The 26,812-nt window shown below is 45.0% G+C and overlaps 3 protein-coding genes across 4 annotated transcripts; 2 read left to right on the top strand and 1 right to left on the bottom strand.

Annotated features, from left to right (window-relative positions):
* Nucleotides 1–3,247: 3,247 nt before the first annotated feature.
* LOC307071320 (artemin) lies at nucleotides 3,248–4,187 on the top strand (the record flags this gene model as incomplete). The annotated part of the gene is made up of 2 exons (XM_079730306.1): nucleotides 3,248–3,326; nucleotides 3,796–4,187. 2 exons carry the CDS (start codon nucleotides 3,248–3,250, stop codon nucleotides 4,185–4,187), a joined length of 471 nt encoding a protein of 156 aa, XP_079586432.1.
* Nucleotides 4,188–5,554: 1,367 nt separating this feature from the next.
* On the bottom strand, nucleotides 5,555–15,513 carry wdr83 (WD repeat domain containing 83). 2 transcript variants are annotated; one of them, XM_079731004.1, is made up of 10 exons: nucleotides 15,382–15,513; nucleotides 15,012–15,138; nucleotides 10,752–10,872; nucleotides 8,710–8,815; nucleotides 8,556–8,604; nucleotides 8,038–8,164; nucleotides 7,618–7,685; nucleotides 7,155–7,263; nucleotides 6,511–6,625; nucleotides 5,555–5,868 (listed from the first exon to the last, which is right to left on the bottom strand). In XM_079731004.1, the coding sequence occupies exons 2-10, from the start codon at nucleotides 15,112–15,114 to the stop codon at nucleotides 5,698–5,700; spliced, it is 969 nt and encodes a 322-aa protein (XP_079587130.1). In that variant the 5' UTR covers nucleotides 15,115–15,138; nucleotides 15,382–15,513; the 3' UTR covers nucleotides 5,555–5,697. The 2 variants fall into 2 exon arrangements, with proteins under 2 accessions (XP_079587130.1, XP_079587131.1); XM_079731005.1 differs by having other exon boundaries at nucleotides 15,012–15,133; nucleotides 15,382–15,495.
* A 262-nt stretch (nucleotides 15,514–15,775) lies between these two features.
* On the top strand, nucleotides 15,776–20,260 carry wdr83os (WD repeat domain 83 opposite strand). Its single transcript, XM_079730025.1, has 4 exons — nucleotides 15,776–15,916; nucleotides 16,265–16,370; nucleotides 18,723–18,820; nucleotides 19,872–20,260. Exons 1-4 carry the CDS (start codon nucleotides 15,867–15,869, stop codon nucleotides 19,936–19,938), a joined length of 321 nt encoding a protein of 106 aa, XP_079586151.1. The 5' UTR covers nucleotides 15,776–15,866; the 3' UTR covers nucleotides 19,939–20,260.
* The last annotated feature ends 6,552 nt before the right edge of the window (nucleotides 20,261–26,812 follow it).

Here is a 26,812-nt window from a genome sequence, read left to right as displayed (position 1 = left end):
TAGAGGTCAATGAACCAAGAGTTCTACAAAGTCACAGCTCTATAAAGTGACAGTTCTATAAAATCAAGAGTGCGAAAAAAACAGTCCTTTAAGTCAGAATTCTATGAAATCAGAGTCAGATAAAATGAGAGTTCTATAAAATAATCTCAGAATGATTAAAGTTATGAATGGGTATATTTTGTATATGATTCCTAGAAGTGTCTTCCTAGAAGGTCCCACACTATTAGTGGACACAGCTGCACCAATGAGTTGCAAGACCCTCAAACTTTATTAATGATATATTGTAGTTATAAATCTCTACTGAAAATTGCTTTCCAGTCTTTACATTATCCGTCCTAATGATCCTGCTAGCAGGAAACTCTCTTTCAAAAGCCAGTCTTCGTGGCTCCTACTGTAGTTCATAACAACGAAGAGCATTTTACTGCAGTGGTTACAGGTTACAGAGTAAATAGATTCTAGGAATGTATTCAATTTTTCTGGAAAATGTTTGTTCTGCCTCACACTCAAGACATATTCTACAACCAAATAAAGATCTAATGATTAGAAATGTGTATTCCTAGAAGAACACAAACAAACTGCTATTTTCGAATGCCACATGAAGATATTGAACCATACATGAATTAGAGTACATCAGCTGGAGAGGAAGGAGTCTTTTTAATAATCAGTGGATACTGATGTATAAGATCACTTTTGGGCGTTATGCTACAGAGAAGAGGAACTAACGTGGTAGATCAAGGACAAATAGGAAAATGTAATAACGTCAAAAGGGAAAATTAATATGGGATGGTTGTATTACAGTTAAAGAGTAAACACTATCATTGGAAAACCCAATCTGTAGCGAAAACAGATAATTGCAGTGGATTAAAAAGAAAAAAGACAGCAAGAGCCAATCAGAAACTTATATCGAAGAGACAGTGCTGCCTAATTGGCTGGATTCTAGCGTGTGTGTGGGCCTCTCCAATAAACCGAAAAGCTGATAGCTAGAAACGTGCAAGGTTTGGTTGAGAGGTTGAGAGGCTCAACCAAGGCTCAACCAAACCACTAGGCCTATATAAAAAGCGTCTGTCACAGTCTGCCCTTATACCTTCTCACGCGAGGACGCTCTTTCAATTCCTGACACCTGACCACTCGCAATACCAGGCCTGATTTGTAGTTGCGATTCCAGAGGGCTCTATCCTTCTGAAATGTGTTATTCCCGCCTGCGCATGGAAGGAATGTGACGGGTCCCTTCCAGCCCTTCCATTGTCTGGTCGGGATGAGAGGGGAAACCCATGACGAAACCCATCTCTCTCTTCAGGAAAACAAACTTTCCGCCATCTCTGCCAGGATGAATCCCCAGCGTGCACGGAGGGGGCCATTAGTTGTTACGTGGTTGATCATCTTCATAACAATTCTTAGAAAACCCACCACAAAAAACATTTCAAACTAACTTGATTGGATTTACATTTTCTTGGAAATGTTTTACAATAATTGTTGAAAATTGTGTTGGGAATTGTCTTGGAAGGTCGATTGAGGAGTTCTTCAACCTGTATCGATCAAAATCAGTTTTCTTGAACTGTGGGTCACAACCTTTTTATACAGCCCAAGGTCCCCCCCCCCCTAAAGTGGGTCACAGCAGTGGTCCAAGTTAATCACAGGATGGCAACAGTTAAATAATATATGCCTTGTTTGTTCATTTGGGTCATTAGTATGTTTAAAGACTAAAAGGGGAATACATGTTATGACCTCACTTTTCTCACATTGCAGTGAGAATGTTTTGTTGTTCTTCCAGCAGAACAATTGGGTGGTTGTCGTGACCCCCACAGCTGGGTCACAACATGTTAAAGTTTCGGGTACCCCTGTGTTGAAACGTATTAGTGGATTCATTCTATTCATGGATTCTTCAGTTCACTCGATCTGTGCTCTATGCTGATTCTTGCATAATTGTATGATCATTTAGTTATTCTCTGATCTTATCTTGAAAAAAATAGAAGATAAAATATATAACCTAATTAGAAGTGTTGAGAGCCCAATTGAATGCATCCCCAGGCAAACATTACAGAAAGATGTAAGCACAAACATTATCCTTCCAGTATGATGTCAAATATATGTACAGTATTTAAAATAACTACAATGATGCTATTACTATTAACAATATCACATAATATATATTCATACTTCATAGTTATCATCCTGGAATCAATACTTTTATTTAAAACCGCCTAAAAACAATCTGAATACGTTTTGTCATGTGGTAGACGTTTTGCAAAGAATGGATAAATTTCAATATAAAATCACCTTCACATTCCATCCATTTACCTATTTGCTCTGGCCGAGTTGAACAATGCATATTCTGCATATTCTCCTTCATCTCTGCATTGCTGATGAAATCCCTTAATTTATGGACCAGGTTGTAGGTTCTGCTTGGGCTGGGCGAGTCACCCTGTGGAATGTCTCCTCAGATAAGAGATGTTTCCTTTCTCTAGCCTCTAATTACAGACTCTTTCCATTATGCTCCGAGATTCAACCTCTCTTCTGTATTATTAATCGTATCTTTTTTTGCCAGATTTTCCATATACTTTTCATTTTTTCTATAACGTCACCCTCTTTTTTTCTTTTTAACGATATGGTAATTTGCTGTCCTGTAACTAAAGTTCTAAAAAATGTATAAATAGGAATAAAAAACAGACATATTTTTTTGTGATCCACGTACCTTTCTTGCTCTTTCCCTATATATATCTTCTTTGACGTTTCCTTGAACTAACTAACTTACTAACTAACATAAAAACTGACTATTAAAACACAAACTGGCTCCGACCCCTTCACCCTGGGGGCTTAGTGCCAACGTCTGGGCTGAGGGCCCTGGGATCAACACCGTCGAACCATCCCCAAAAAACGTCTCATTCTCGGTCAAGCGCCCGGCGGACCTCCTACGCCTTCCTGTCAGTCAGGTGAGCGGGACATTCTGTTGGCGTATCATGTCTTGGTGTCTCTCTCTCTCTCTCTCTCTCTCTCTCTCTCTCTCTCTCTCTCTCTCTCTCTCTCTCTCTCTCTCTCTCTCTCTCTCTCTCTCTCTCTCCACTCACCCCTCCAACCCCCCTTATCTGAAGAGCTATATATTTGAGGTTGTGGCTGGTCCACATCTCAGCACCACCTTCTCGTGTCCACACACACACACACACACACACACACACACACCCACGCAACGCAAACCATATTGGGTTGATTTGGACTCAGCGGCGGCGAACGCAGACAGACACACCCGACGATGCGCTCCCTGCTCCAGCTGCTCTTCCTGCTGTTCTGCGTCCAGCGTGGCTATGGACATGCGCTGCCGTCTCTGCTCGGTAGGTTGACCTCTGACCTTTGAATAAGGTTAACCTTTCAATGATAAGTTCTCTGACAGAAGGATCAATGAATCGACAACATTAGATTTGGAACTGTATGACCTGAAATAGAAAACAAATATTTTTTGCTCTCAAATGAGGTGTATTTATTCTTACGGAATGGTTAATGATTATTTGGTGTCAGTTCTGAATGTGTATATCGGAATGCGCTCACGATAAGGAATCCCTCCTCACCATTTGAGAACTGCAAACAAAGCAGTTTGTGTGCTTTAATTGTTGTACTAGTAGTTAGCTGGTAATTGGTGTACTAGTAGTTTGTATAGTTTGTGTACTAGTAGTTTGTGAACACATTTGTGTGATAGTTTGTCTACTCGTAGTTTTTGAACAAATGTCTGTGATAGTTTGTGTAATAGTAGTTTGTGTTTGAGTAGTTTGTGATGTCATCTCAACCCTCCCGCCCTCCCTGCAGATCACATCGTCGGCGGCGCCGACACCGCCTCCCCGGACCAGCAGGAACCCGCCCCACGTCCCCGCCGCTCCAGCTCCGACGGGGCCCCCGCCTCGGCCTGCGGCCTGCGCTCCGTCCAGCTCCGGGTGCGGGACCTGGGGCTGGGCTACGACGCCGACGAGACGGTGCTCTTCAAGTACTGCGGTGGCGCCTGCGAGCGCGTCCGCTCCAACCACGACCTGACGAGGGCCCACCTGCTGCAGGGCGGGGTGCTGCCGCGACCCGGGCCCAGCGGGGTAGGGGGTCCCTGCTGCCGGCCCACGCACCACGAGGACCTGGCCTTCCTGGACAACGCCCACCGCTGGCACAAGGTGGAGAAGCTGCTGGCCGCCGGCTGCAGCTGTGTGGGCTGAGGGGGCTGGGGCAGGGAGGAGGGGGGGCTGGGCTGGAGGTGGCCTGGCATGGGGGTGAGGGAGGGAAGTGGGTGGGGGAGAGGTAGTGCCTAGGGTGGGCTGGGTGGGGAAGAGGGTTAGGTCGGTTAGGGTGAGGTGGGCAGAGAGCCGAGTGGTAGGGTGAGCGGTAGGGTGGGGGCTGGGGTAGCTGAGTGGTAGGGTGGGGGCTGGGGTATCTGAGTGGTAGGGTGAGGGCTGGGGTATCTGAGTGGTAGGGTGAGGGCTGGGGTATCTGAGTGGTAGGGTGAGGGCTGGGGTATCTGAGTGGTAGGGTGAGGGCTGGGGTATCTGAGTGGTAGGGTGAGGGCTGGGGTAGCTGAGTGGTAGGCTGAGGGCTGAGGTATCTGAGCGGTAGGGTGAGGGCTGGGGTAGCTGAGTGGTAGGGTGAGGGCTGGGGTATCTGAGTGGTAGGGTGGGGGCTGGGGTATCTGAGTGGTAGGGTGAGGGCTGGGGTATCTGAGTGGTAGGGTGAGGGCTGGGGTATCTGAGTGGTAGGGTGAGGGCTGGGGTATCTGAGTGGTAGGGTGAGGGCTGGGGTATCTGAGTGGTAGGGTGAGGGCTGGGTAGGCTAGGCTGAGTGGTAGGGCGAGGGCTGGTGTGTGGGAGAGGAAAGTCTGAAGTCTGTTCCTAAGCGCTTGTAAAAACTATTTCTTTGTACGGGTTTAAAATTGAAAGCAGGTGCCTTCTAAAATGTCCAAGGTTGTAAACCTTTGGATGATGCTTGATTTAAGGCTTTTTTTAAGTGCTGTAAAACAGTCAAACAGTGTACAGTGGTGCTTTTAATTTAATTTTGCAAAGCGTTACAGACACTTGTATCCTTAGGGATTCAACAGATGCAGGTACATAGCATTTTGGAAACAAGCTTGTTGTTTTCAAGCGTTCTTTTTATATTTCCTGCAAAAGATAAATATACTGAATATAAAATACTGATTGAGGTCAATCCACAAAGGCCCATTGTCGGACTTGTAGTCGGTCTGTAGTTTCAACACTGCTAATGTTTCCTAGAAAGGGTCAAATGGACAGACAAAACTACTTGACTTCATGAATAAGCTAAAAAAAATGCAGATATTTAATTATTGAAAGATAATCCTCTTGGGGTACATTGTGTGTGTGGCGCAAAATAGAAGTGCTGACCAAGTAGTCGCTTGAAATAACATAATGTAAAATGTATTTATGTACAATAATTTATTTATTTATTTGGTTGGTTTATTTTAATTCTTTGACATGACTTAACTTATTTCTCTGTACGCAATTCTTAAAAAAAAGTGTTCTGTTCCTAATAAAGTCAACAATTTACAAAACGAAGAATGTCGACTCGATCGTTACAATAAGAAAAAAAGTTTATTCATTGTTATGTACAAAAATATGTGATATTCTTCAACATGGGTTTGACATGCACACGCATTCACACACAGACAGTCACACACAGACAGTCACACACACACACACACAGACACACATACTGCCCTCTCTATAATGCCCCCATCATGCCGCCCTCTTCCACTTCCTCGGTTTCCTCAGGCTCCGCCCCCCACACCTGGACACGCCCCTCCATGGCTGTGAGGAGCTGGGTCTCGGTGGGGTGGAAAGACAGAGATTGGACAACGGCCTTCCCCACCGGCAGCTTCAAAGTTAGGGAGCCCTGAAAGTAATTAATAAAAATAATATGAAATAAACACAAAGCAACGCAAGATTTTAACATACTAAAGTCAGATCAGTTACATTTCTGTTACATTCTGTTATTTATAAAATATCTGTTGATCAAAGCTTTGCTCTTGGTTGGGTGCAACCTTTTCAAGACCATTTAAATGTTAAACCTTGGGACAGGGGAACCCCGGGACCTGGTTTGGAAGGATATCTTATGGAAATAAAACCAGATTAGGAAGAGAAAGTTCCCCATGTGCATGGCGTTAAGTGAGCCCATGCAGACAAGATGCACAGTTGGAACCATAATGACACCATGCGTCACTGGAAATAAAAGGTTTAATGCTTTGAGGTCAAGGATGGTCCGAGATGGAGCCTGTGCATTTCACACACCACACAAATAATGAATCACTATGAATTAATAAATAATAACAATGAATACATTAATAATAACAAGTAGATAAATTACCACTTGACTTCAATGTAACCTTTAGATGAGTTAAGGTAACATTCCCCATTCAAAACTGTATTTACCTTTCATCTAAAACGTTGTGTTGTGCATCGAAGAATTAAAATGAAGAATGAAAGTGAAATGAGGGCAGGGAAGATGAGATACAAGGAAAAAGCGGTGAACTCTGACCTCCACCAGGTCCCAGCAGTAGACGTGTCCGTCCTCGGAACAGCTCATCACGTGGGTGTCTTTACCGGACAGGCAGCAGTCCAGCTTGTAGCCCTTCATCTTGTGGCCCGTGTACCTGGAACCACAGGTAAGGCAGGCAGGGGTTAGACGGTGGGTTCAGATACAGGTCATTAAGGAGGAGGTAGGGGTCGGACAGTTAGTTCGGATACAGGCCATTTAGGAGGAGGTAGGGGTTTGAGGGAATCTTGCTCTAGGATGCTCTGCAGACGTTGGGGGATTGAATATTAGAACGTCCAGGTTAGAGTCAAACACCGTATCCCTTTTTTAAATCAATGATTATTTAAAATGTATATTTTGAGGATGAATTCTTAATGACCTATTAATGCCTCAAGTTTTCTTTTAAATTGGAGATTTTTGTATTTCTTTTTGTCGTCTTTCTGGAATGACCTGCTGGTAGCAGAGTATAACTACGCACTGGTAGGGACTCGCACACTGTAATGTTCATTTGTCACATTGAGAAAAGAGACATTTGTAAAAAAAAAAAGAAAGAAAAGAATTATAATAACTGTTGGTTCCTCCAAGTTATCCCTGCTGCAGAGAGAGGAGGAGGAGGAGGGGAAGGATGAAGAAGAACAGGGACTTACTCTCCCAGCATCTCCCCGGTGGTCTTGTCTAGCAGCCTGACTGTGGAGTCCAGGCTGGAGGTCAAAGTGCACTGGCCGTCCTGACTGAAACACACGCACGTGATGGGGCCTGTACACAACATGGTGACAGAGAGCGAGTGCACGTGAAATACAGGTGCATGTGGCGTAAAAGTTGGTGTGCGCGGGAAATACATGCGTTAGTGCATGCGACATACTGGCGTTAGTGCACGTGACATAGGCGTTGACTGGCGTTGCAACAGAATTCTATAACTCTATAATAATAAACTGAATAATCCTAATTACATTTCAATTCTGTTTTAATATAATTCTAGAGTCATAAAACCAGTGGACAGTGACTCTTTAATCGACAATAATTTAACAACAATATAATGTCGCTGTTCATCACTGATTCCATTCCCTTCCTATAGGACTAGGACTCTGGAACAACGCAAGGGTGACCCACTGTTGACAAAGTCGATGTGCAGCTGCCCCATGCGCAGGTCGTAGCATCGCACCCGGCCGTCCACCGACCTGTAAGGTCCAACAGCACCAAAACACACACTGTGAGTACACTCAACAGTCCGCTAGCATCGCAAGACTGGACGTGAACGTTGTGGGAGAACACCCATTGTTTTAACACATGAATGCTTCTCAGACCCTGGGTCGGGGGCCTGAGAGTTACAGTGAGTCGGTGGTACGCGACCGAACTGTGTGCGTTTCGAAAAAAAACTCTGAGCATCATTAGAACGGATGATTCTTTAAGGATCATATATTCCACTGAGCTTTCAGGTGTGCGGTTGGTCGCGTCCCACCAACCCGCTGAAACACACACCGGTTAAAAAGGGTTCAAGAGTGTGCTAGGCGACTGGACGACTGGACCCACCCGGTCAGCAGCTCGTGCTGGGACACCTTCAGGCTACTGATCCCGTCAGTAGCCTCGTCCAGAACCTGGATGGCCTCGAACCTGCGGGACCGCGTGTCCCAGCAGCGCACCGTTCCGTCTATCGACCCTGCAGGGGCGAGGACCAGAACATACAACCTGGTGTTCAGTTTGGATCACCCGGCTTGGTACATGCATGCAGGAAATAACGGCCCCTAAACAGAACACAGGCCATCATAGCATAGGACAGGACCAACAGAGCACAATACAACATAAAGGTCACAATAGTGAAAGGTCAAACAGCATAGAAGATAACCAACAGAAAATAGTAGCAAAAAATAGAATGGAACCAACCAAGAAGAATAGAACACAGAACATAATATAGTAGAACACATGAGAAGTGTGGAGTAGAACATTCGCACAGAATGTTTGCTGCCTCATTACATGGAACTAAATCCCCCCTTTGGTGGCTGCAGTGTAGTTTGTGTGTGATGATGAGACTGCAGAGAGAACACGCTCACCAGAGAGGATTACCGTCGCCTCTTCGTTAAACTGGACACAGTTGACTATCTGGAAAACACATACACGCAAGTTTTGAAAAATAGCTTTGAAAAGGAGCTTCTAATACAAATTCATTATTGCATTTATTATTAGGAATAATATAATTCAGCTGACCCCGGCGTGACCTCTGAGTTTTCGGGCCACCTGCCCGGTCGCGACATCCCAAAGGATCACTGTCTTGTCAGAGCTGCACGAACACAGCTGGCTGTTGTCAAAGGAACTGTGGGAGGGGCACAATGGTTATTCAAAAGAACCAGCAGCGACACATGATATTCACCCAATTAACACATTTTAATTAAATGATTTATTACTTTGTAAGAAAAAAATATATATATTTTTGTGACTGCAAGGTTCATTTTAGATTTGCCGTGTTTATTTTTAATGCGTTACAGAACTTTCATGGTCATAAATACAAAAATACGAACTGCAGTTTCATTTCTTTCTTTGTTCTTGAATTGACGTAAAATGGAGCAAAGACTCCTGGGATTGGGAAATGCGTTTATCCAATGAACAGATTGCAGGTCCAGTCTATTTTGGAAATGTAGGGGGATATATGAATGGCCCCACGTCTAATGGCATGAACCAAGATACGTCAGACAGAGAAAGTGCGCAAGTTCAAGCCAGTGGAAGGATTTACGTGGTTGCTTGCTTGTTGTGGCACCCATGGAAGGCAAGAAGAGAAAGGAGAAAAGAGGGGCTGAAAAGGCCAGAATAAAGAAGAAGCGGATGCTGAAGGGGGATGCATTTAAGTGCTCAAAAATAACGGATTATTCCGAAGTCAGGCAATTACAGTCCTGCAGGTGAATTGACAGAAAAACAGTTAGCCAGAGCTCAATCATTGATGATATTGCTAGGCGGGAGCTAGCACAAGCTAGTCAAATGTGTATATGCTGGTATATTTTAAACAAATTAATGACTTAGCCAATTAAATAGTCATTGACTGACTGTCTCTTGGATTCGACCACATTTTGTTTGTCAGTGGCTAGTGGTAAGTGTTGGGTTTTCTTTATAGCCTTGCTGCTACTGCTAGAAAGTCAAGCTAAGTAGGCCAATTAATTTGACCAAGAGCTGCTGCTAGCCTTCACTAGCAGAAGTTAAGTAATGTTAGCCGATGCAAGGGAGCAGGGTTTATGGAGTAGCGATGGGCAACGATCGTCAAATAGTCGGAGTCATGTAGAATATCGAATAATGAATGTGACTATCGTTATTTACTACACGGCTCTTCTCGATGCTGTTGAACGCTCCGTTCACTTGCATGGGCCTTCACAACTTCCGGTTTAATATTTTTTTGATAATTCACCGTTGCTAAGCATATAATGACCGCTGTCAAGGAAAGTTGAATTTTTTTTTCTATCGTATCACTCTGCAAGTAGTCCGGTAACTTATCAACCCCAGCGTCCTCAGTTGCTAAACGACGTCAACGTCTATGGCGGACTATTTCTCTGCTGATCAACCATACGAATGCTGGTAACAAATAAATTGTAAAAAGACACACCGTGTGAAGTTATTTTTTTGACTTGTCTAGTTCACCGTCAGTTCACGTGTTCAGTAAAATAAATAAATAAATAGCGATCTGTTTTCGGCGCATGTAGGCCTATCTGCCTAAGCCCACGCTGAAATAATTTTGATTTTGAATGTTGATGTTGCAGTTGGTGAAATAAACATTGATTTCATACAAATCATAAAAGCCTCTCCCTGTGTCAATTTGTGCGTGTATCCGAGGTGCGTGTGTGCATGCGTGGGGGGGGTTCTTGATTGACCGATTTTCGAATATTATTCAAATATTTCTCAGCGAATATTGAATAATATTTTTGCCAGAAATGCACATCCCTAATATTATATATATATATAAATAAATAATAATAGTTGTATCATTTTATTTTGATGTTATATTTCAGCATCTGTTCATTAATAGAAAACCCATAAAAGCTTTAAACCTACACTTTATTGTCAGATTTCATATTTCGTTAAGTCCTCCCCAAATGCATAGACTTGGAGGAGGGCGGGTTGTGGCCCGAGCCGGTCAGAATTCTCCCGGTGGCTTTTAGTGCCCCACTCCGACTCTGCTTGACATGATTTATTTACAGTATTGTTAATCTGAGGAGTATTTACCTCAGATTAACAAGAAATAACACAACAAAACAGCAAACCCGTACCCGTCGACATCAAGGACCTCGTATCCGTGGCCACTGTAGGTCTTCAGAGGTGTGCCTCTGGTGACGCTCCACAGTTTCAGTGACTTATCGCTGCCACACGACAGAAGGTAGTTCCCATCCGCTGCCACAAGAGGAGGACAAAGTAAGCCAAACAGCACATCCATCCCACTATTACAGCACACCACGATACAGACTTGTCTAGTGCTTATCCCCTTGAGGCGTTGCTTTTCACACCAAACTACACGTAACAATCTCTAACTTTATAGCCAAACTGCATATGTGACGCAACGTTTGAGGCATTAAACGTTGATGGGAGTCAGTGTTGATCAAAAATGCCAGAACTGTATAGATTTACATTACATTTTGTCTTTAAGAAGGTTGTCTCATATCTAGCTGTGGTGAGTCTTGAAGGTAAGAATTCTAGTGTTTGGCATTGCAATTGGTTGTACTAAGTTTAACCCTAGTTTCTGCAGTGTTGGTTTTTGCTGTGTTGTTGTTGATAGTAAGGTCGTTGAGTCTAGTTTCGGTCACAAGATGTGAACAATAGGCTTGATTGACTGGGCGGAGCTAAGGCTGCCTGAGCTACCATGTGCATTTAAAGGCTAAGTGTTAGTAGCGTCAGGACCCAGTAAACGAAGACCCGGGAAACAAAGACTAAGGGAGTCTCTCTGTGGGAGTCTAAGACCCGGGAAACAAAGACTAAGGGAGTCTCTGTGGGAGTCTAAGACCCGGGAAACAAAGACTAAGGGAGTCTCTCTGTGGGAGTCCCTCGAGGAAGACCTTAGAGGCCACGGTATTGTAGTTATGTGTCGTACTTCAATTATCGTTAGAATCTCTACTCATAGACAACGCCACAATAGATCCTCTGCTCGGCGTCGTAAGCCATCCAATCTATGCCATTTACCGACCCTCGCCACCACTGACCTTGAAGTGATGGGAGGACTCTGGAATTGCCAGTCAACGGTCAAAAAGGCAGACTCTATTTCGGCCTACGCGTCCCTCAATACCCTCCATTTCCTGGCCCTGACAGAGACCTGGATCACTCCAGAGAACTCTGACACTCCTGCTGCCCTTTCCACTGTTTACTCATTCTCACACACCCCTAGACCTTCGGGGCGAGGAGGAGGGACCGGACTCCTCATCTCTCCGATGTGGTCTTATCAGGTCCTTCCACTAGAACACTTGGCCAGATCTGCATTTGAACTCCACGCTGTCACTGTCACCCTTCCTATCAAGCTCTTCATTGTGGTAATCTACCGTCCCCCTGGTCCCCTTCGTGACTTCTATGACGAAATGGATGCCCTTCTCAGCTGCTTTCCTGAAAATGGCACACCACTCGTTATACTTGCCGACTTTAACATCCTGTCAGAGAAGTTGCACTCACCTGAATTAACCAACTTTTTTGCCACCTTTGACTTAACACTATCCCCTTCTCCTCCCACACACAGGGCAGGGAACCAGCTTGACCTGATATTCACAAGGTCCTGTGGCACCTCTGCTCTCTCTGTTACCCCACTGCCCGTGTCTGACCATCACTTTGTTGCTTTTTCTCTCCCCTTAAAGTCCTCTCGCCCCCTCCTCTCTAGTCCCCACATTGTCACCACCCGCCGCAACCTCAAAACTCTCTCTCCCTCTACGTTTGCCTCAACTGTTCTGTCTTCACTACCTTCTATTGAACAATTCTCTCAACTATCCACAGAGGAATCCTCTGACACTCTGCTATCCTCCCTCTCCTCCTCTTTGGACTCCCTCTGTCCCTTCCACTCCAGACCGGCGCGATCTTCACCCCCCCCTCCTTGGCTGACAGAATCTCTGTAGACCCATAGAGCAGAGTTGCGGGCAGCTGAGAGGAAATGGAAGAGATCAGACTGTCCTAATGATCTATCTCACTATCTCTTTCTTCTCTCAGATTTCACCTCCACTGTGTCAACAGCCAAAATCTGCCTTCTACCAGACCAAAATTAACTCCTCCGCCTCAAACCCCAGGAAACTGTTTTCCTTGTTCTCTTTCCTCCTCAACCCTCCCTCCCCTCCTCCTCCTTCCTGCCTCACTGCTGATGACTTTGTTACCTACTTTACCCAGAAAGTAAAGGACATTAGCTCCTCTTTTATCACTGCCACCATCCTCCCTCCCTCCACCCCCACCTCTGTCTTTACCCAATTCATCCCTCTCACCTCAGACGAGGTCAACAGAATTTTAACATCTAACCATGCCACCACCTGCCCCCTTGACACTATCCCTTCCTCCCTCCTCCAGGCTGTTTCAAACGACATCCTGCCATTTCTCACCGCACTTATTAACTCCTCCCTCACTTCTGGCATTGTTCCAACGTCTTTCAAGACTGCCAGAATAAAGCCGCTCCTCAAAAAACCAACCCTTGATACCACTGACATCCAGAATTACAGACCAGTATCTTCTTTTATTCCTCTCTAAAACATTGGAACGTGCCGTCGCTAACCAACTGTCCTCCTATCTCTCATCTAACAACCTGCTTGACCCTCACCAGTCAGGCTTCAAAAAAGCACACTCCACTGAGACGGCTCCCCTCGCGGTGACTGAGTCCCTCCGTGCGGCCAGAGCCTCGTCCCTCTCATCGGTTCTCATTCTCCTTGACCTGTCTGCAGCATTTGACACTGTGAACCACCAGATCCTCCTCGCCACTCTCGAACTTGGCATAGCTGAATCTGCCCTTTCCTGGTTCACATCCTACCTGATGAATCGCACTTATCAGGTAACATGGAATGGCTCCTTGTCCAAACCTTGCACGCTTGATACAGGTGTCCCTCAAGGCTCAGTACTGGGGCCTCTTCTGTTCTCCCTCTACACCAGATCTCTGGGCTCTGTAATTACATCCCACGGCTTTTCCTATCACTGCTATGCTGACGACACTCAGCTATTTCTCTCCTTTCCCTCATCTGACAAAGCCCTGATTGCAACACGCATATCTGAATGTCTGGCAGAAGTCAGCACCTGGACAACTGCCCATCACCTGAGGCTTAACCTCAACAAGACTGAGCTCCTCCTAATACCAGGGAAAGATTGCCAACACATGGACTTACTGGTCACTGTTGAGAACATCACTGTATCTCCTTCTCCAACTGCCAAAAACCTTGGTGTAGTGTTGGACAATCAGTTATGCTGCACCGCAAACATCACTGCGGTGGCCCGATCCTGCAGATTTGCACTTAACAACATCCGCAGGATCCGGCCCTTCCTCACAAGGGAAGCAGCTCAGCTTCTAGTCCAATCACTGGTCATCTCCCGCCTCGACTACTGCAACTCGCTCCTGGCTGGACTCCCTGCCTCTGCGATTAAACCCTTGCAGCGCATCCAGAATGCGGCAGCGCGCCTCGTGTTCAACCTACCAAAATTCTCACATGTAACCCCCCTCTTCCGAGACCTCCACTGGCTCCCTATAATAGCTCGCATCAGATTCAAGATGATGGTACTGGCATACAAGGCAGTCGATGGAACTGCCCCTCCCTACCTCCAAGCATTAGTAAAGCCACACACCCCAGCTCGATCCCTCCGCTCAACTACCTCAGCTGGACGTCTGGTACCGCCATCGCCAAGAGCAAGCAAAGGTCGATCAGCGAAGTCACAACTTTTCTCTGTTTTGGGACCTCAGTGGTGGACCGAGCTCCCTACCGATGTCAGGATCGCAGAGTCGCTCACCAGCTTCCGCAAAAGACTCAAAACTCACCTGTTCAGAGTTCACCTCGACTCTGCATAGAAACCAATGCACAGCCACCATTGAATGTTGTACGTCCTGGCACTTGTACATTGCACTTATCCAAGGTACTTAATTGTGTAGCATCTACAGTAGCTGCTATCATTGCTTTACACGGGGAATGCATTAGCCTAGCGATTGTAATACTTGCACTTGGTTCTATGAACATCTTTACTGTACCGACAGCAATATATTGTTTCACTTCTTATGACAAATGTACTTATTGTAACAAATGCACTTATTGTAAGTCGCTTTGGATAAAAGGGTCTGCTAAATGCCCTAAATGTAAATGCAAATGTAAATTTAGACTGAAGAGTCTTCAAACCAACCATAGGTCGCATCTACCACCACTCAAATCTCATTTTAATAATCTTGAATGAGTGTTCATTACCTAACATGTAATGAATACAGGTCTACTGAATACAAATCAAACTTTTTGTTTAATTCCGTCCTAAATCATTTGTGGTTATGTTGGATCCAAAACACGAACCCAATACAGAAAAAATGCTCCATCTCGCATTGTCCTCACCGTTAAAGCGCACGGCCCGGACCGCTCCTTGGTTACAGTCGATGGTCCTCAGCAGGTGCCGGGGCAGCTGTGGAGCTTGCGGTTTAGGCTGCGGGAACGACATACTCTGTGTGCTCTGGGAACTAAACTAAACACACAGCATGTCAACGTTTGGATCACTGAGTAATCGATGCACTTTAACTGTAAATTCGGTCAGTTTTCATGAATAGGCCGAAGGTGTCATATTATGATTGTACAAACTCTATCCTGATAGACTAGCAAAATGGGTCAGACACTAAAAGATACATAACTAGATAACATAAATAAATGTGCAATGACAACAGATGCCCACAGTCAGTCTTAGCAGTTTTAAAAACAATGAATGACTTACTTTTGCCGCTTAAACGCACTTATCTTGCATTCTGCTACCTCCTTAGATTGTAGCAGTAGTATTTATTTATAACCATTCAAAGAGTTTATAACACGTTGTTTTTCATTGTTTCTGACATTCCTTGAGTTCATAGTAGTTCTTCCGGTACAAGAGGAATGCCGGGATTATACATGTATACCAGAATAATAGTTTATTTATTAAATCATATTAAAATCGGTATAATTACTAAGCCTAAATTGTATTTTTTTCCTTAGATATATTATTAAACTACTGTGACATATTAATGTTTATTTTCTATGCCAATAAAGCTCTTTGGATGGTTCCTATGCGATTGCACAGTAGCAAGGAGCTCTTAGTTTGAAGTGCTGACCCGGAACAACCTCTGTGTCGACATTAGCCATTAGCCGATCAGCAGCAGATCAGCTGTTTTACCACTAGTGGATTCATAGTTTAACTATAATAACGTGTAATCTTTATATAATAGTATGACTTCAAACAACATGAACGACCCGAGACGACACAATAAGATTTTGCGGTGTGTATATCTGATAGAAATGTACTAGTTCGCAGCTTTCTAGCTAGTTTAGTGAACGTAAGCTCCCCTGAATGAATATGTGCTTGCTGAGACGATTAACGAATGCGCTTAAATGAATTGTATTGTGCGAATGTCAAAACATGGTGAATGAATAGTATTTAACGAAAACCCAAGCAGGTCGGACTAAAGTACAATTTGAAGAGGAATTGGCATAACATAAAAAGGGATTTAAAAATCCTCAAACGATCAGAAACAACGATGGATTCTTGCTGACATTTCTTATAACACTTATAAACGCGTGAAGTAGGACGGCAAAACAATATGTGTATGATTTATCCTTCTTTGCAGGTACAAACCGCCCAGCACAGAAGCCAATCCTACACTGGAAGACCCCACCCCTGACTATATGAACCTGCTTGGCATGATCTTCAGCATGTGTGGACTAATGCTCAAGGTGACCCCTAGACCAATTCCCATCTTCTCTGTCATTCTCTCTCTCTCTCTCTCTCTCTCTCTCTCTCTCTCTCTCTCTCTCTCTCTCTCTCTTTACTCTTTTACATCTCTCACCATCTTTGTCTTGCTACCTTGCAAATATGTTGGTAAAACAAGTAGCTAGAACCAGCACAGGTACTACACATGGTACCAGTGTGCAGTACTACAGTACAGTCCACTTAGGTGACAGTGGTAAAGTGGCACAAAACGTTAACACAGGTTCCAGTACCATACGAAAATGGAAAGGCCGGTTGAGAGTGAACAAGTATTGGATACAGGGTATGGGTTAGCCTGGGTATCTAGGGCTGGTTGATAATGGAAAATGTTTCTAGTCTCTCAGTTAGAAATCTAGGGGGATTCCATTAAATTATCCTGAGGGTCATTTAATGGAAGTTTATGGGAATTCAAACGTATGGAATCAGACTAATACTAGTTTTCCTTCCTCACTGACGTTTGAATCCTCATAACTCGATACAATACCTTTCATTGTCAAACAATCCAATTTTAAAGCACGTTCTATGCTGTGAACCTACTTCATACTGCAGATTGGCCACAGTCATAGCATTGGATTGTTGTTGAACTAATGTTAGTAAGCCTCAGATGAGGGAGCTTCTATAATGCTTTAGAAATTCTTAATGAGGCTAACTGCACCTAAACAAATGTCTAGAAGCCCACATTTTCACAGATACATAGAGTAAAAAAATTAAGAGACTATTATTTCAAGAGAAATGCACTTCATGCTAATGAGACTGTTGAGACTGCGAGAAAACCGGAGTAAAACCTATGTTTTATACCAGTCTCTGTCAACCAGTTTGTGAACGTTCCGCTCTGCTCTGAGAACTAACGCCACGGTGTGTGGAGCATTTCTTATGCAACATCGCTCATCATAACTGCGTTCACACCAAAAGCGAATATTTTTGCCTGTTGGCTTGCACGAGTAGACAAACTTAACTCACGGGATTGATTACACAAATTTACTCGTGCGAGTGTAGGAGGAGGGGCTTCATCTTGGGAATGCAAAGGTTTCTTTCCCCCAATTCTTTCTCAACCATGGCCGAGATAACAACCACTATGAGTCTTAACTTGTGGAAGTACCAGTGACGTCGTAGAACCCAACGCCGTCGTTTAGGATTCATAATATATTCCGGAGGCGCACACAGCTTTTGGCCGTGACATTATACATTATATTACATAGATATCTATATATTATATTCTATGTTATATTATATAGATATAGAGCTCCGGGAGTTCGTAAACGGCAACAATCACTTTCTCCTCCATGTTACGGTTCACTCCGGTCTTCAGGGAGTGAACGCTGATTGGCTGTCACGTAGGGCTGGGCGATTAATCTAATTAAGACAATCCCAAAACTAATATAATCGAGTTTTTAATTTTTATTTATTTTCTTCATTAAATGTTTTATAGAAAGTGCATAACAGATGGATACATATCTTTACATTATTTAAGATTTGAACATTTTCTTTTTGAACATTTTGTGAATTTTTTTAAGGCGAAATCTCAAAGTTCTCAATTACAAAGTGTTTTTTGGTAGAGACATGCTGAATAAATACATAATGTTTTTAAACTCAAAAATAATCGTTTAAATAATCTTGATTATGATTTTTTTCATAATCAAGCAGCCGTACTGTCACGACCAAGCATCAAACGTAAACCTTCAAATATTTCAACTCGAGCGAAGTGTTCGCGGGTAGAATAACGGGAAATCCACGTAAACCAGGTGGTTTGCGCGAGTAAAATTTGCGCAAACCAGTGTTTTCGCGTCGCGCCATTTATCAATTCTCCTCTAAATGATCATTTCTCCTCTAAACGAGTCTCTGCATTGCCTTTGTATGGATTCACGCCGCCCCTTATTTTTTTGGTCCGAAGGCACCATTAGACTCACACACAACGACGGTACTAAAAAACAATCACAAAGTTGGCGTTGGAAGTAACCATTGGGTTAACATCCCTCCCTCCCCCTCTCCTTAGATATATCAGCCCAGAACTAATTTTCTTAAATCTAATCGTGTCGAGGGTTGGATTCGAGCTGAAACAGAGGGTTCACTAACACTAATTATTTCTGCTTAACAAACTGCTTACATGGCTTAATGTACAGGACAGATCACTGCATTTCTCTTTAAATCATTTTCTTGTGCTTTTGGACATTGCCAGTACTCATGGTAACCTTCATCTGTGCTGAATGTTCTGGCTTTTGGTTTAGGTACATTAAGCCTCGTTGAGCATTTCTTTTGTTGAGCTCCCCTAAGTTGACAGCAGTGTAGCTCATCCTATTGTGTGTGTATGTGTGTTGCAGTTGAAGTGGTGCGCGTGGATTGCCGTCTACTGCTCGTTCATCAGCTTCGCCAACTCCAGGAGCTCCGAGGACACTAAACAGATGATGAGCAGCTTCATGTAAGTTTCCCACCAATCTTATGACACAACAAGGTCCCTGAGAAAACCATTGGTTTATGAGCGCCTCACAGAGAGGCAACGTCAAAAGCAGGCCAAGATCCACTCCCTCTGACACAAGGAAGAACAGAGGCTTAATGCCTCAAAAACAGCTTTTAGGGGCAGGATAATCGAGCAGCTAGGGTGTCTGGCTCCCAGCCTAAAGATTCTGGGTTCAAACCCAAATATCTGCAGCGTACCTGTTGGAAAAGACATCCATTCAGAGGAAAGTCAAATGTAACTACAGTACATCTGTCCATATAAGAGGAATTAGATTTAGTTGCTTGGTCAGCACTGGGGTTGAGACACACCCCAGCCAGGAATTATGCATTAGGAGTAAGGAGATGACGGCGAGGGCCAAACTTGAGAACGGCCGCCCTATCTCTTCTAATAAACTGAAGTGAACTACTAATATATTCCTCCTAGGATGGGACTGCAGGGAGGCTCTGCATCTAATCAGCCAAGTGATGTATGCGCTTGCTTGCTTTTTGTGTTGAGTGTGTTTGGGCTGAGTTAAGAGTTTATTTTTTTCAATCGATGGCGTGGTACCAGCCATACAATTCACTGGCGGGGGGGGGGGGTTTAACCCCATGAGGTTCAAAGCTAAGGTGCGAATTTCGAAGATCTCCACAGATTTTCATGTGAATTCTTGTCAGTCAGGACACTATCTATCGCCTAACCAGGCAACACAATGGGGTTTGAGGCCACTGATTAGGCATTACGAATGTAACAAACCAATCTAACAAACTGATGGCGACATGCATTAACATCCCAATCCGCTCCGATTTAATGAAGCGTGTTCCATAACCCAGCAGTGGTAAGGACAGGGGGGCGGGTGGAGTTACCGCAACAGGATAATTTCTCAACGTGTGTGTGTGTGTGTGTGTGTGTGTGTAATGGCATAATTTTTGATTTGTTGCCATAGGTGACACCAAAGTGCACCAAACGGTGGGCCCCAGTCTCAAACAGTAAAACTGCAGTACGCCCCCGCTAACTTGTGTGCTTTCTTTGATAGGCTCTCAATCTCGGCGGTTGTGATGTCATACCTTCAGAACCCTCAGCCAATGTCGCCGCCGTGGTAACCGGGGACCAATCAGAACAAATCTCCTGAAGACCGGAGAATCATTCAAGGCAGCTGTATGACTCCCTGGTCGTCGTGAACAGCTGGGTGGAAGATGATGGTGTGAAATACTGAAGAAAGAGAGAGAGGGAGAGAGAGAGAGAGAGAGAGAGAGAGAGAGAGAAAGAGCAGTTGGCCAGTCACAAGGACACTCGACCAAAATGGAGAGATCGCTTGACCTTTGTGGTCCATTTTAATATTTTTAAATTAACTCTTTTCATGTCCTTTGTTGAAGATGCCTTGATATTCCTTGTCTCTTTGCAGTTTATCCAGAATAAAGTGAATTTTAGAGAAAACTAACTCTTGTCTTCCTTATAAGTTTAATAATTTATTATAATAATTGTATTATCCTTAATAAAATGAGGTGCTTATTTCTTCTTGACAGCATCTTTACATCACAGGCATCTAAATATAACCTTTCCTCCTTACCAAACACCAACTATGAATGAATGCACGTTGCCTCAGCAAAGCTTTCTCCTTCATGGGAGACCACAGTTGACCCGGCTTTAGGTGTGCGTGAAGAGGAGGGAGTAAAGCCACCCCCCACAGTGACTGATTAAGTGGTCTTTATAACTCATGTGCTTTCAGGTCTGCAGAACGAGCACTTAAGCCTTCGGGACCGCTGCCAGCAGACGCCGTTTAAGCTAACTTTACTGGATATTCACCAGTTCTGCAGAATCTGGGTCAAACCGCTGACCAGGTCTTAGTAACGGGGGAGAGGAAGTCACTGAGCCTTGAGTCTTGGAATCCTGCAGATTTGGTAGTTTGGCCTCTGCACAGCGCCGTCCCCTTATGTGTATTGATGTGTGCCTAGAATATTGGTACCTTTTAGACGTACAGGCCAATACGGTTAGAGGATACTGAATATGATGCGGTCAGCAGATATGGCCGTCATTGATCTGTGAACGGTGTAGATTATATATTAAAACCTGTCACGGTCTTCTGGGTGTGGACCTTTCAAGAGGCACATTTTGATTGAATCTAATTATATTGTGCTTGGCAGACCATGGATCCACGGTACAGATGCAAAGCTTGTGGTGTTAACACTAGAGGGAACTATAGCGTCATACACTAAAACCCAACGTGAGTTAGTCTGCGTCCAGCAACTTTTCAAGGGGAGGTTTATAGGGAGTATGAAAGCCTTAAACCCTTCACTCGGCTATTAGTCAAGATTAGGCTCTATAATCAGCATATGCGTCTCTTGGCGGATTGGTTCAAAATAAATGGAGGATAGCAGTACTTGGACTACTGAAACGTTAACGATGCTTTAGACATGTCATCTCCTTTTCTATTTACTGTTAGATATCGAACCGATAACCTTCCGGCTCCTCTTTACAACCTTGGCCTTAGGTCTGCCATTTTGAACCCACTCCAGATTACACTCAACGAAATGAGTGTGTTCTCCTCCAGCTTAATCACTTGATAGCGCAGTCAATTTGGTGGACTACACCGTTTAATTTTATTGCGCGGTAACGTCTCCCCCCTTTCAATTCTGCACCACCCCCAAGCTACCCCCCCCCCCCCCCCCCCCTCTGCCTGTCTGTCTCTCCCCCCTTTCACACACACTCTCTCTGTCGCTCTCTCGCGCTCTCCCTCACGCAGCACGGTGAATGGGCCAAGTGCACGGACTATTAGGCACAAGTCAACGTCAGCATCCAGCATACAGAAGAAAGGGGGGACCGAGACACGGGTGGGTGGGGGGGGGGGGGAAACTTACGCACGCAGTTCACTCTCATCCGGCGTCACAGGAGCGCAGACATCAACCACAGCCGCACACGACGCGCCGCGTGTCCTGATGTTGGACAGTTGGATCAACCGGGACCATTCATAAGGCACAAGAGTGCCTTTCAGTCGCGTTGAGCAAATCGATGTGTCTTCTTTCTTTCTCATCAGTCTTTTTTAATACAACAACGTATCATTTATCGGATAAATAAGAGCTTTGCGGGATGTTCTGACTTTTGAAGATGGAGTTTCTCTCCGCTGTGTTGGTAGATACGGCGTTGTTCCCTGTCACACTCATCGCTCTCTGCCCCGTGGCGGACAGTCCACCCGCCGCATCCGTTCGACAGGTGCTTCGCCCGGGAGCCCTGAAGACTTGGTCGGGCTATCGGGAGTCCGTTCACAGTCCTGCCGAACCGTCCAGTAGGCGCAGTACCGCCCCATACAGCCAGGTAAGAAGGCTCGTGTGCCAAGAAGCACTTCTTTCACCTGTCCAGAGTACTTGCAACTTGTCATTTTGGATGATCAGGACAATTCAGTCAAGAATATTGTTGTAATTATTGAATATATTCAATACTGCGTGGAACAAGTCACCTGATATGTAGGCCTATGCTATGTTTAATATATATATATATATATATATATATATATATATATATATATATATATATATATATATATATATATATATACACATTGAATTATGATTCATTTCAATGAGTCAGCTTTTATTGAATCATGTCAGAATGATTCTTGATTTATTTCTTGATCTATTAAACTCAACAAAAATCCGAGTGTCGCCAGGGGATATGTGGTCATACCCCAAAGTCACCCTTTTCCTTCTTGCCAGTGGAGATGGGCCAATACTTTACTCTTCAATCACAATACTTCCCGCGGCGGCTGTCACCCAATCTGCGGCTGAAATCGAGTGGTGGCTGGTTGATTGATTGGTTGAGGATTGGTTGGTTTGAGGATTGGCCGGTTTGTCGGTTGGTGGATTGGTTGGTTTGTCTGTTAGTGTATTGTTTGAATTGTTGGCTGTTCGGTTGTACGGTTGGTTGATTGGTTGGTTGGTTGGTTAGTTGGCTGGTCTGTTGGTTGATTGGCTGGTTTGTTGATTGATTGATTGGTTGGTTTGTCGGTTGCTGGATTGGTCGGTTTGTCTGTTGGTGGTTTGGTTGGTCAGTGTAAGTAAGTGCTCAAAAGTGGTATGGGATTAAAACCTTCTCTTCTACAGCGCTTTACATCTATGAAATACAGCATCTGAATGTCATACACTAGGGTACCGGACCATCTAAATCGCATATGCAGACAGCCCAATCATAGACCAGGCGTCTAAAGCTGTTTGCACAGTAAGTCAACCCTTACAGTGTTTTCCAGTATTTGCTGGCTGGTTGTCATTGGGACGGAACCAGCCAGCCAGCTTCTGAAGCTTGACGGCTTCAGAAGTAATGTTGCTATTAGTTAGGCCTGTACATACAAACACATCGAGTGCTGACAAGTTATTTTATTATACCTTTTTATTGGACATATTCAGTAGTGCATGACAACGCTTCACACAATGACCACAGACAAACAGACAGGGAGATAGAGCTTTAATCTTGGTTGCATATTGTTGTGGCCCCTTTCCCTTGCCCACCAGCGAGGCAGGAACATAATTCATTTTGAAAAGACAAAAAAATCGACTTCCTTAAACTAAAAAACAACTGAAGGTAACAGGAATGCTAAACAGGGCCCCCCCGGACCCAAGTGGTAAAGAGGTATGGGGCCGAGAGAGGGTTAGTGTTCATGCATTATTCCCGCGTCTACTTGTCAAATGTATGACCAAGCCAGCTGCTGTGGTGTTAAGAGAAGGAGGTCCTTCCTGTCCTTAATGCCTGACCCCTGGGATGCGGTGCCACACCATGGGTTTCTTTCTGTCAAACCGAGGTCCTGACTAAAGATCCCATGGCACTCGTCGCCATCGCAAGAGGGGGGGTTGCTACCCCCCCGCTAGCAGCCCCTAGAGTGAGGGTGCAGCTCCTCCCGGTCTCTGCTTAACACGTCCGTCCTTCCGTCCGTCTGTTTTTCTGTCAGGGCGTCAGCAGCAGACGCTGTAGCCTGAGTCCATCGCTGAAGCAAATCACGCTCCTGGTAAACAGAGGCTGAGAGAAACACACGCACTCAATCAGAATGCACGCACCCATGCACAGGCAAGCATGCACAAACAACACACACACACACACACACACACACACACACACACACACACACACACACACACACACACACACACACACACACACAGGGGGAAAGGAAGATAGCCGACAGGCACTTGGAAGCACACACTCAGGCAGTAGACACACAGACAGTCAGACAGACAGACAGACAGACTTAGAGAGAGGGAGTGGGTGCGATATAAACAGAGTACTGTCTGAGTTCGTTTGGTCTCCAGGCACCAATCAGATTACCCAGATGTCATTTTATATGTTCTGGACGTTTAAAAGGGTAATGAATGCCGCCGGCCCGCAGGCTTGCGTTCACAACGTCACAATTTGCCGTCTCTGTTCTGTCAAGAAGCATCTGGTCCAGAGAGGCAACGGGCAATCCATCATTCCTCCTTATCCACCCCTGTTCTGACTTTTTGCGTTCTGTCTGTCCCAGCCTGCTCTGTCGGGTTACCATTCTGTCTGTCTAGTTCTTCGAGGGCGGATTCATTCTATTTAACTAATTACTATTTTGTTATAAGGAATTCCGATGCATGTCATTTGGGAGCAGGTAGGGGTTAGAACATCCTTCTCAAGGATGCATACAGAACACCTTCAACCACAACACAGGGGGTTCTTCATCTCGTCGTTCTTCATTCTTTGATGGTGTCCCAAACCTCACACTCTGAGCACACCGGATCTGGTGATCCTTGAAAGGATCTCCAAACCGGGGCAGGGCTCAGCAAACACAAACTCCGCTGTTTTGTGAGAGGTCTGTGTCTTATAAGGCTGCGACCCAGCGCAAACGGGGTCGTCACCCATTATGGGTCCTGACCCTTTGTTTAAGAAATGCCGTGCTAGACTATGCTGACCCCTGATTCTCGGGACTGTCTGCACCGGCTCATTCCCTAGGCTGGCCATCCGAGCTGTGTGTTCAGGCTGGTCCCCCAGGCTGTCCTGTCTGTTGCAGGCTGTCTCTCCAGGCTTTTTAATGCTGGATGATTCTGGCTCTCTGTTGCAGGCTGTTTGTCCTGCCTGTTAGTCCAGTCTATCGGTTCCAGCTGCCTATGTCCAGCTGCTCCTTGGCCCTTAGTTATAGGGACCAAGGGCCGCCACAGAAGGGGCATAAAGTCATATATTATGAATTTCCGCAATATTTAAGCCCCTTGGCTGCTAACAGCTGGGCTGGGACTCTGAGGGCCAGATGCAACATTTAATATGAACGGCACACTTTGTACTGAGGCTTACCTTTGCTACACTACCTGGTTTATTTATTGTCACTTCTCTGGGACCGTAGATGGCCCTCACCTAGTCATTACAGTTTCAGTGTACAGCATGAACATGGCTTATACTGCACATGAGGATAAAACACTTTGACACTTGGCTGTAGAGTGTGTATGTGGTGGACTGTAGGTTAAAGCAGCCTCACCCAGCCCCAGAGTCTCATCGACCTGACTCGGGCCAGGTCGGGCTGCTTAAATCAGCCATCAACACACGCACCCCAGTGGCTTACCAGAGAAAATAAATAACGACATAATGACCCTCAATATCTTACATACTACATTACACAACATGTATAAAATAGTAATGCGGCAGGTGCAGCAGTAGCTCAGGAGGTAGAGCGGTTTTGTTGTTACAGGAAGGTTGCTTGCTAGCTCCATCCCCGGCTCCTCCTTGCTTAGCGTCAAGGAGTCACTGAGCAAGCCACACAACCCTAACCTCCCTCCACGTGTGGGCCATCACCGTGCATGGTTGACACCACCGCGGTGTGTGACTGTGTGTATGAATGGTTGGTGCTTTGTACAAATGCGTCAGCTAAATGTAAATGTCAATGAAATGCAATTTATATATACTTTAGCCAACGGTGGAATTATGCAAATGTGAAACATAAAGTTAAAAGGAAAAAGCACAGGAGAGAGGCAGACATGATAGGCCGAGGACTACACCTTGTGGAACCTTCCTTTAGTTCCAAAGTAGTTCTCAGCTCCTGTGTGTGAGAGCATTGATCCTGAATGGACGGTGAACTTCAGGTGTCCCCTGCCTGCACACTGTGATGGATGGTGTGGGGAGTTCCTGGCTGTGTCGCAAACTTCCTATTGGCTATCCCCACCTGGGAGCAGGTGAGGTGGAAGGGGATGAGGAGGATGCCCTTGCCAAGGGCACCCTCCTGCCAAGCTCCACATAGCCCTGAGCAGTGGTTCCAGGCCCCTGACCACAGGGTTGGGTGTTACCGGGGTGGGGGGGGGGGCGACCAATGGGGACGTCAGGAGAGGTGATTTCCCAGAGCTACACAGGAAGACTCAGAATGATTGGGACATGTGTTTTCCCTGTTGTGTCAGTCACCGTTGGTCCAGGATCACTGAGTCACCTACAGTCACTCCCACGCACACACACTCTTCTAAGAGGAACACAGGCTTACATAATGCGGCTTTATGAGCAGACCAGCACATTTCCTCCCTTTCTCCCCACTGCATGTTGTCATTGCTGGGTGGACGAAATGTTGGGCCCAAATAGCGAATGTCGATTCTGTTGGAATACCATAATGCCATGGGATGATTGCATGGTTACTAGGTACAGAACAATGTATGGTTACTAGGTACAGAACAATGCATGGTTACTAGGTACAGAGCAATGCATGGTTACTAGGTACATATCAATGCATGGTTACTAAGGGTGTAACGGTACACTGAAGTCACGGTTCGGTTCATACCTCGGTTCAGACATCAGGGTTCAGTACGAGTTCGGTACAATGAAGGGAAAAGAAAAAACAAAAATGCAGAAGGCAGTTCCTTTTTATTGTCTTAGGTTGTATACATGGTTACGAGGTACAGATCAATGCATGGTTACTAGGTACAAAACAATGCATGGTTACTAGGTACAGATCAATGCATGGTTACTTTAGGTACATAATGATGTATGAACGAAGGAATA

The sequence above is a fragment of the Pollachius pollachius genome (assembly GCF_949987615.1).
Source record: "Pollachius pollachius genome assembly, chromosome: 2".
In the NCBI taxonomy this organism is placed as follows: Eukaryota; Metazoa; Chordata; class Actinopteri; order Gadiformes; family Gadidae; genus Pollachius; species Pollachius pollachius.
The sequence above is the reverse complement of the archived record's forward strand: the minus strand, read 5'-3'. Positions and strand labels throughout refer to the sequence as shown.

Bases quoted from the DNA above. Each gene is read 5' to 3' on its own strand.
- wdr83 (XM_079731004.1), bottom strand. From the start codon at position 15,114: ATGTCGTTCCCGCAGCCTAAACCGCAAGCTCCACAGCTGCCCCGGCAC. The intron at 8,165-8,555 runs GTGAGCGTGTTC...TCGCCCCTGCAG, and splicing joins GGCGACGGTAATCCTCTCTG to GGTCGATAGACGGAACGGTG. The intron at 6,626-7,154 runs GTAAGTCCCTGT...CTGTGGTTCCAG, and splicing joins ACCGGGGAGATGCTGGGAGA to GTACACGGGCCACAAGATGA.
- wdr83os (XM_079730025.1), top strand. From the start codon at position 15,867: ATGACTTCAAACAACATGAACGACCCGAGACGACACAATAAGATTTTG. The intron at 16,371-18,722 runs GTGACCCCTAGA...TGTGTGTTGCAG, and splicing joins TGTGTGGACTAATGCTCAAG to TTGAAGTGGTGCGCGTGGAT. The intron at 18,821-19,871 runs GTAAGTTTCCCA...TTTCTTTGATAG, and splicing joins CAGATGATGAGCAGCTTCAT to GCTCTCAATCTCGGCGGTTG.